General features: G+C 40.9%; 1 protein-coding gene across 1 annotated transcript; it reads right to left on the reverse strand.

Annotated features, from left to right (window-relative positions):
- Window positions 1–628: 628 nt before the first annotated feature.
- On the reverse strand, window positions 629–10,063 carry LOC105698235 (laccase-4). Its single transcript, XM_012422293.2, has 9 exons — window positions 9,924–10,063; window positions 5,011–5,110; window positions 4,289–4,409; window positions 3,609–3,819; window positions 2,901–3,302; window positions 2,168–2,536; window positions 1,556–1,816; window positions 1,085–1,300; window positions 629–925 (listed from the first exon to the last, which is right to left on the reverse strand). Exons 1-9 carry the CDS (start codon window positions 9,997–9,999, stop codon window positions 774–776), a joined length of 1,908 nt encoding a protein of 635 aa, XP_012277716.1. The 5' UTR covers window positions 10,000–10,063; the 3' UTR covers window positions 629–773.
- Between the last annotated feature and the right edge of the window lie 346 nt (window positions 10,064–10,409).

A 10,409-nucleotide genomic window follows, 5' to 3' on the forward strand; every position in this document is an offset into this window, starting at 1 on the left:
TCTTTTTTGTGAAATAGGAGAAAACGAATATATACACGCACGTTCGTAAAGACGCGTATACGTTGGCCGGAGCTAAGCTCGGGTGGTGGCACGAGCACCGCCCGACGTGTATACTGGGAGACATCAATGCCCTTCCATCCTGCACAGGCGATGCCGTATCTGCAGAGGAGGCATTCATGTCCGCCAGTGTATGTCACGTGTTATATACATGTATATGTACGTATACGCGCATATTATAAGCTGTCAATAGAATGTCCTAACATTAAAAATTATAGTGCCATTAAATTGATTATAGTACCAACGTCTTCTTGCATACACCTTCCACATCTTCTCGCTTCTTAAGGTGTGATGTATATACAAGAAAAAGTCAAAATATTTATAAAATTTTTTATAAATGTTTTAGAGAATTGGTGCACTCAGTTTGGAGAAAAATTTTATAAATATGTTGATGTTTTATATATATAGAATGTCCATTTCATATTACCTTAATTCGAGGCTATTACGTTATTGTTTCTTTGCTTAGCGTGGTATTGTAAAAGATATTGACCACTTGTGTATTTGAAACCGAATCGGACGCGTAGAAGGATATCAATTTTACAATAACTAATAGAACACTTTCAACGTCATCTTTCGATCATAACATTTTGACTTTTATCAAACAATAAAAAAATCACTTTTAACCAAATTTCGTAAATTATACGATCTCTTACAAATCTAACAGTTCAAAAGTAGATATTTACAATTATTTACATTATACTTTCCGCATTAGAGACTCAAATGAGAAAGTAGTCAGGTCCTACAAATGATCCACATTTAGGAAAGTCTACAGGCGCGGCAATCATTTCTTCGGGTTCTCCAACTTGTAAAATAACATCCAAACCTCGGGTCCAATCCAAGGCATGCTCGTCGCGCAATAACCAGTACCCTTAAACAAAAATAAACAATTACAACTACGATATTAAGTATTTTCTCCTTTACAAAAAAGGAACAATTTAATTTCTTCAATTTATTATTAATTAAATTTATATTTTTATATTCCATGAAGAGCTATATATTTAAAGAGAAATACGAGGTTTGTATTTACCAGGATTGTTCGCCTTAAATCGTAGAGCAACGGCGCCAAATTTGGGAACTTTGATGGTATCCTTTACTACAGCAAATTCTAAATCCCTTGTGAATAATGATCTTTGCGTATCCATATCTTTAATTTCTTTTAAAGACATGCTACGACCGAATTCTCTGGCGCCTACGACGTGGAAACTATACCCGTGTAAATGGTAAACTAAATCGTCCAAACCGGCTGTCAAAGAGATATGAATAGTTATTATACGAATACATAAGATAAATCGATTACCGGGGCATATATCTTTTTTAAGTTTTCTTCACATAGTTAAAGTGAAGTGAAACCTCCCCTCAAATCAGTCGACTCCATGAAACCAGAAGGTTTCTGGCGTTTTACTTCGATTTCTTTATAATTATTGTACGGAAACGACACGTGGAGTATGCCATTTAGTACAATACCCAATACATTTCGACACTGCTGCAGGTTCTTTACCTTGGTCCAAAAGAATGATTTCCACGGTAGCCCCTAAAGGTATTCGTCGTATATGGACGCACTCGCAAGTGAAATCATCGATAGTATTATCACGTCGACAGCTGCCTGGACTTCCGGTAAAACTTTCGATCCCATCATTGCCAGCTACGGAACATAATACCGTACCCACGATGTCCTGGCCTTGTGTTAATAATGGAGAAGATGGGTACGTGAAAGTAGCGTTATCAACATTTAGGATTCGAGTCTCCACATTATTAGTGCCTGAAAAGTAATACAATTATAAAACGAGTTTCTCGCTCAAATGTATTTGGCTCGACATTCTACCAAATTTCTCCATATATTAAACGAGGCTATTTCCTCCCCTATTCTGTAAATGATTCGTTGGAACATCAAATCCTTATTTTTGTAGTTCAATTAAAAAACAAAACAACCTACGTTCCAAAGGAAGTAAAATTAGAAAAACTTCGTTCTTTCATAGCATACAATGGCAGATAAAGATTTTAAAAAAGGCGAATGAGTTGATAATGGAAATCTTCAATTTCGTTTATAGTACGTAAATAGTTTACGATGGTCGCTAATTTATTCCTCACTATTTTCATTATCGCGACTAACCTGCGCGTTCGGGGGATTGTATCCTGTAATTAATAGGAAGGTATAAAGTGACGTCCATCTTCGGTTTAGCCAGAAGTTTCGGCATTTTGTTCATGGCTTGTAGTTCAGAAATGCATAGCTTCTCGGAACTCGCACATTTATTTGTGGAACTGGACGTGAAACCAATATCATTTTGAATAATCTCCTCTAGATCGTTATTTATCATATACTTTTCTTCTCCACTGGTTGGTGCCTCCTCAAGACTTCCCTTGTACTTCAAGATTGCCTTTCCGCTAATTAAAGACGAGTCGCAGTCTTTGTCCGTCCTAAAGTTCATCCAATAGGAAGAAATCGGCCGTTTAGCTTTCAGCACAAAGTCGGCACGTTCACCTACACAAAAATTAAGGTCAATTTAGGGTGATATGAAAAGATAAGCCTATATATATTGAGAGGTCCAATCGTTCATGAAAGTATTCTCCGAAATGCATGTACCGATTCGTTTCAAATTTTACCACGTGAATATGGAGGCCCTAAGGTAGGTTCTGAAACTAGAGTGTAACAGGCTTCAATATAAATATAAATGTCGGTAACGTGGCGCGCCAGCTTACGTTACTACTGGGATATTCAAAATGGCGTAACAATAAAAAAGTCTATAGATGAATTTTACTTTATCGGCGTCGATTAAATTTCTTCGCGCCTTTCATCTCGCAAGATGCGAGTAGAAGGTAAGAAAGGAAAGATTTGAATCGAAAACCTTTGGCGAGCGTAATGGACGTGACGCGTTGTGGAGTTACGGGATGGCCATCCAGAGTTATCAGCAAGAGTCGATGCCCATCAACGGACATGGTTATCGGGCAAGAACCAGCTCCGCCGACATTGCCGACTCGGAACCGATGTCTTCTTCCAGGAATAACGGTAAATGTCGTTAGAGGTACAACTGGACCTCCTGGATGACGAGCTTTGCCATTTACGAGAATAACCGTAGACTTGGAAGGTCCCGAAGCACTCGGTGCATTCGTAGGGAACTGATGCTGCCATTGAGTGGTTAGAATAACGTGATTCGGGTCATCAACGTCATAAAACGACCTGTGTGGTTCTCGCAAATCGGCCTGCCTCACAATGAGCGAACCGAAAATTCCATCCGCCATATTAGCTCCTATAAATAAAATTTTATTTCATCAGTTAGTATAGTTAAGATTTCAGAACTATTTATTAAACATAAACAATAGCCATAGTCTTCCTTTTCGGCGTATTAATGTAATTCCACCGTATCCATATCAATGACTTCACAACAAACTCCTCCAAACATCATTCACAAAAATGACTGATGGTTGCAGACTATATGGGAAAAGATATCAGCTATCCACTTTGTGTATAGATCAGATTAATACATTAATTTGCTGGAAAAGGAGATGCACGAACATGAGTTAAGGGAAAGTATGAATAAACATAAAGTAATAACCCGCGTGTGCGTGCCAGAGATGCGTTCCCGGGGCAGATGCCCGAAATTTGTACTGGAAGGTTGTGTAACTCGGAATGGGACATTGGGTAACCAATGGTGCCCCATCCATACACGGTGTCTCACTTTGAGGCTGTCCTCGCCAATGAATGGCTGCAGCTTTCCCGGGAAGCCTGTTCACGATGTCCACCACCAAAATATCGTTCTCGCAAACCTAAAAATGAATTTCTTTCAAATAAATCGCATCACCGTTATGAACCACCCTGCTACAAACTTCCTTCATGAAAGAGTGTATTACAGAGATTTGCGTATTGTCTTAAATGTCCGATAGAATGAGCCGAGTACGGATCATTGTCCGGAGGTAATAATGAATTTACCATTAACCAGTACACGCCGTTAATTATTTCTTGAAAACCGCTAACCGTTTCTAATGAATCATAAATTACCGACAATCAGTTATCTTTCCACGTGGTAAATATCTCCAATTCGCCGGAAGACAGAAAATATAAAACTTTGCCAATAATCTCGCTACGTGAAAACGTTAATCCCAATCCAGTTAATCCTGATCCGAAAAACTTCGTCATACCCGGTTAACGGATTAAAAAGACAACATGATGGTATCGATTACGCTGAAAGAGAAATGCCTCCGAAAGATGGAGCAAAATTCCATGCGAAAATTGCACCTGGATAGTGGGTCCAGGCATCTGTCGATTCGCGGTCAGCAGCCCTCGACGATGTCCATCGGTAGCCACGCAATGCTGGGCCACACAAGCCGTCTGATTGGTCGGACAATCACCGCACGATCTGTCAAAAGATTAGAGAGAAATTTAATACGCCTCTTGATACGCGAAAGGTAGGAATGGCCGACATCGATTCACCCTGCGAGTCGGCCGACTCTTCCGGGTTGCACTTAACGGTTACATAACGGTGTCTGGACTTGGAACATGTCGCTTCTACATGCAGTTACGTGGTTGACGTAATATTGCATCATGACGCAATTCTTAGCAAATCTCTCCATTAACCTGACGATAAATATAAACCAGAGTTGACCTAGTTTCAATTCGGGTAAAAGAATCTTTACGCGAAAAAACCGGTCGTAAACAGATTTTAAGGCGAGATGAAACCCTCCTCGAGTCAGTCGATTCGGATACAACACTTTTTTTTAAGGGTATTGGACCAAACTGCCCGAAACTTTGACACATAACTCGTGATCATCTAAGAATTGTCCTGGCACATTCAAAATTTGGATTTTTTAACAAAAGTTTTTAACTCAGCCCAGACCAGACTGTTCAGTTAACCAGTTATTTTTCTCCCAGTACATGGACGCCAAGGGCTAATATGGCCTAATCGGGGATGTTCGGTGGATTTATTTCCAAAGGACAATACAACTATCATCGAACCTTACTTGCTCAATGATTGGAAAACTTCGAGCGTGAGCTTCACGCGACAGATCATTGGCCAATCCAGATGATGACATGGCCTGTCGCAGGATAGAAATGTTTGCTCTGCAACATAAACGGAGGGAAACTTTTAAAAAAAAGTTTTGTAAAAAAAAGTAATTTGTTTATAGCTGTTATCCACATTTTTAATAAAAAATGAAATTTTCGCGAGTTGTAGGATCTACCTTTGGGTGTCCTTATCCACGTGATAAAATTTGAAATAAATTGGTACACCCTATTCGATTAATCCCTCGGATGCCATTTTCACATCCCCTTAAAAATTATTAATTATAGTTATTTCTGTTTATCTGATCTGTGACTTACTGGGACTATAATGACTAAAATGTAAAAAAGTCGCTGCGGCGACGATCATGAAGACAACGACGGCACATCGCAGTATGTAGGTAACTGGTGAAACTAGACGACGTTCATATTTCGGTGAGTACATTGTCTACGTACTTCCTGTTATCAAATAAATAACAAGAGGTGACCGGCACTCCTTAAATTCTACTGGCCCTAAAAGAACGATCGTGCTTCCGTTGTACTCGTGCCATCTGCAAAAGTCAGTTTTCACCGAGCTTTTGGCTTGCACTTCACTTTTGGAGAAAATAACGCAACGTGTAATTTAACAACCCAAAACGGACCATTATTATCTGACCCTTCATTTGGTATAAAAAAAAACGCTAGAAATTCTTGCAATATTTTCCTTCCGCTATTACATTATGGGAGTAAAACGTGTGATTCTGATTTTAAATACTTCTAAAACGTTTATAACGCATTCGAGAGATAATATTTAAAAGATACTTGTATTAAAATGAAACGAAACGTTTTATATGTCTATAAGAAAAATATGACGAAAACACGTGTTATACGAGTATTGTAAAAACAATATTCTTTTTTACGATTACGAGGGCAAGTTTCACGATTCTACATCGAGACGGAACGCGTCGGACGGTTCACGCCCCCGGCATCTCACATACGAGCCTGTCCTCGCGTCAAGAAAGCATCCGAGATGGCGCACGCGCAGAGATGCGTCAAGTCGACGCGCCTCGACCGCACCTCCGGGGACTCGCGTCGGCACATCCGGCGACGCGGCCGACAGGTAGAAGCGACGATAACGGTGCCGGTGCGCAACTGCAGCTGCCACACGGGACCGCGTCGAAATTCCGTACGAGCCCGACCGCCGCGCGCCTCCGTCGCCGACTGGCGGATTCGGAGGGGCCAGCGGAAAGCGAGAGTCTCCCCGTAGGCGGGGAGGTGGAGGATGAGGGGGCCGACGGCCCAAAGAGGGCCCCTAGGGGAAAATTCACGCCCGCCGACCGATTCCAAACGGCCGGCGAAATAGTGAAAGTCGGCCGCGGCGCCGTCGCATCTTTGGATTTCGTTTCGGAGCCGCGAGAGCGCGCGATGCGTCCGCAGCCTGTCGACCGCAATGGATCTTTGTACGAACACTTTCTTTGCCGACCTTTCTCCTTTTTCTCCTCGGTCATCGATGATTTCGCTTTCGCTCCTTGACGAATGCTCCTTACTTGTATCTCACTTTTAGCGTTAAGAGACATATTTTAGAGCACCGTTAAAAGCGACCCTCGTGTCTCGCTTTTAAACCACTTTTATAGAAAATCCTTAAAAGAAGCCATAAAAGACGAATTGAATTTATTATTCTGATTTTAACGGCAACATTTTTATTTGCAGAATGTAGGATAAAGAAAGTTGCACACAATCCGTCGAAGTAGATCAATGTCAACGTTCAGGCGTGCAGGGATGAATGGCGGAGTAGATAGTGTTTCGTTGACGGTAGAATCGAAGTAACGAACGTAATGAGTTCGATAATACCGAGACTTTATGAAACATGCTATACATTACGTGTCTCTAAGACACCCGTTGGCGTTAAAAAGAAGTCGGTCACTTTAACGTCACTTAAGTCGAAAGCCATGACGGTCAATCGGATGGAGAATCGGAGCCGTTTCAACGGCGGGGAGGAACTTGTATAATATGTCTCGTTGGTATAAGAGCCGAGCAGCTGCTCGAACACTTTCTACGGTCGACCTTTCTCCTTTTTCTCGCCACTGGGACCAATCATTTCGCTTTCGCTGCCAACCTACGACTCTCCGGTTTTCGTCCTATGAGTAACTCGAAAAAAAACGACTATCGCTGCGCCGAGACTCTACGATCTCTAATTAAGGTGAAGTGGAACCCCCCTCAAAACAAACAATTTAAATAAGACACTTTTTTTAAGGGTATTGGATAGAACGGTCCGAAACTTTGACACGTGACTCGTGAGCGTCTAGGAATTGTCCTGACACTTTCAAAATTTGGATTTATAAAGAGAATTTTCTTTAACTTAGCCCAGAGCAGAACCAAAATGGCGTCGAGCTCTCATATTTCGTTCGATATTCTACTATTGAAGGCTCTAATAAAGTAAAATGAGCTTCGTAATTTAAAGGGACATTAAAGATCTATAGAAACGTTAATCCAGCAGGGATGCAAATAATCAGAATTTCTCTAGTGAAAAAAAAAAAATGTCTGGCTTGGTCCGAGCGTAGAAAGTTGTTGGTGTAAGAGGAAGGTTGAGTCGTTGCCGATAAAACGGCATTGAATCACCGTCGCGGCTTAGCCGTCGGCAAAACGTCACCTGCTTTCTAGCTGCACCGCCGAGCCAACGACTTTTTCGCAGTCAACCGATTCGTGAAACGGAAACCTCGTGATCTTCGAGCCAGCATCGACAGGGAAAGTAACCTCATCGTTTCGATCCGTGGGAAAACGGAGAAAGGTCGGCCGAGGGGTTTCCCCTCGCGACTCTTGCGCGAAAAGAATAATCCCTAGTAGCATAGAATAATTTCTAAATATTTCTTTGTAGTCTTTGCTAAATATCTCAAGCCATTCGCCACCTGACTCTACTTAACATTTTAATTAGGGTCTTATGAAAATAAAAAGAGAACGTGGTATGCGTTTTCTCTAATTTGGCAACTATTTTAACCATTTCCGTAAAGAGCCACTGGGGTCTCATTAATTGACTCTGGCTGCGCCACTTTCCCTAAAAATTCAAGTCAACTTTACATTTCACTAATTTATATGTTACTAAAGTTTACAGAATATTGTAACGCTACCTTTAATAAAATTTAGCACTTTAATTAAGGTTAGCGTTTGACGAATCATGGCGATTTCACGGTCAGTTCCATATAGACATAAATTAAAATCGACTTGGAAACGGAAATGCGATATCCATGTTTTCATGACATGCGGGACAACTTTCACCCATCGGATGGATACTTTTCCTATGCAAATTCATTTAATGATTCGTCGTTAATTTCGTGAAACCAAACATAATGCTTTACGATGTGCATAAAGATTTATGGTTATGCCATTTAGTACAATACTCAATATTATTCGACACAGCTGTTGATATTAAAACCAACGTCGGCAACTTAGGTATTTCAAAAAACCTTTTTTACCGATGTAGATCAAGTTTCTCGACGTGTTTCGCTTCACCTTAAGAGAAGGAAACGTACATCTAGTAAAAACAAAATGCGACCCTTAAAAAGAAAGACTCATAGATCATTATGCCAGGATGCCCGGGGAAACTTAAGTGTACGGTAAATCGTGCAATTCAGATATCCGAGGTCGTTAACCTTAAGAAATGTACTATGCCGTGTCGATGCGTTAAAGTACACGCAATGCAAGCCGAGGTGTCTGCATTAATAACCTTTGCCAGTCATTCGAACGATACCGAGTATTTTAAGTAATAACCTGATATGATTTTATGAAGTTATTAACGAATTTTTATCAATCCGTGTTGCAGCATTTATTTTCCGGCCTTTCCGTTTGTTGGCTGAATAATAAACTTGTACTGAAAATATCATATCATTCTTGATATACCCGGTAATTAGTTTCACATTTCCTTAAGACTGAAGTCCGAATACATTGAACGTATTCGAAAGCGGCGTGAAAAGAAAAAACGCCTCACATAATTTCCTCTTGCGCAGTCGACGGTGCAAATATTGAAAGACATCGCCATATAACGAATACCATACATATCGATGATTAAGAGAGGTATTTAAATGAAAATTAAAAAAAAAAATGCTTTTGATAGAAGAGAAAGTTTCGCCAATATTCACTTTAATTTCTAAATAAATACACCGCGATCTAAGTATAGAAGGTCAAGCTGTCGTCGGAAGTGCGTAAAACTTCTATTAAGTAGTCAATGCGCCTCGTACACACCATAATTCACATAATACTTACTTAATGGACATTAAGTTATACCTGCACTAAACTTTAAGCATCCCATAAGAACGAAGAATACAATCGTAAACCGTTCTACGCCACTATCTAATTAATGCAGTCTAAAATCACCCATCTATTGCGTTGACTATTAAACAAACAATCGTAAGCAAATCGCGCACAAACAAAAAAAATCATGCATCAAATTTTGATAGCTTTTAATTGTCATAATCGTACATGAAAAATGGAATGTAGGAAAGACATTTTTCACAGAGCAAAAGCTCGCGAAGTGAATGCAGGGCATCAAATAAATACCAGAAATTTTTGAAGTGGAATTTATGTCGTTCTTGGCAAACCAAGAAATTTGGCTTTGGTTCTGGCTTTATTCCTTCAAACTCCCTTCCATTTTTGCGGCAAAGTTCAGCAGACTTTGAACTTTTGACATACAAAAAACGCTGGACACGCGGAACGCAGTCGTCACATTTTCTCGACGTTGTCGTCATGCATTTCGTAAAAACGGCCTTTTAACGAAGAGTGGTTTAAAAGCGATGCTAAAAGTGAGGTACGAGTAAGGGGCAAAATTTGTAACGTTTGTTACAATTGTCCTCGATCTTCGATTTGCCAATAATAGAAATATACTCTACCGTGTAAAATAATTTACCTGGAACGGGGGTGAGGTAAATGATAGTGGCCACGACGGAGCCGAGACCGACGAAAATGGCGAACCTGAAGAACATTTTCCGGAAGGTCCACGAGGGTCCAATCTCGATCCGAACTGGTCCCTTCCTTCGGCCAACGAGGTCCCGGGTGAAGAGAGGATCCCGAATCGGATAGTCGAGGCACCGCCGAGAGGAAACCCGGGAGGAAGTTGCCGGCGTCGTAGCCGCGGATACACTAGCTCGGCTCAGCCAAGTTCATTGCCAGGGAGAGAGTCGATCCTCGATTAAAAGGAAAAAAGAACGGTCAGTCGCTGCACTCTACCATCCTCCACTGCGGAAGCCCTCTCGCCGACTCCGTATCTGCGAGAAATCAGAAACCGATCTGCAGTATTTTTACTCCGTGCACCTCCTGTTCCGGAGACTAAATGAAATTTTCTCCAAACCGGAAAGAAATCAAGACCGTTACGCCGGAGATACGAAACCCGATA

The sequence above is a fragment of the Orussus abietinus genome, unplaced genomic scaffold (genome assembly GCF_000612105.2).
Source record: "Orussus abietinus isolate OABI.00-Male unplaced genomic scaffold, Oabi_2.0 scaffold14, whole genome shotgun sequence".
NCBI classification, from domain to species: Eukaryota; Metazoa; Arthropoda; class Insecta; order Hymenoptera; family Orussidae; genus Orussus; species Orussus abietinus.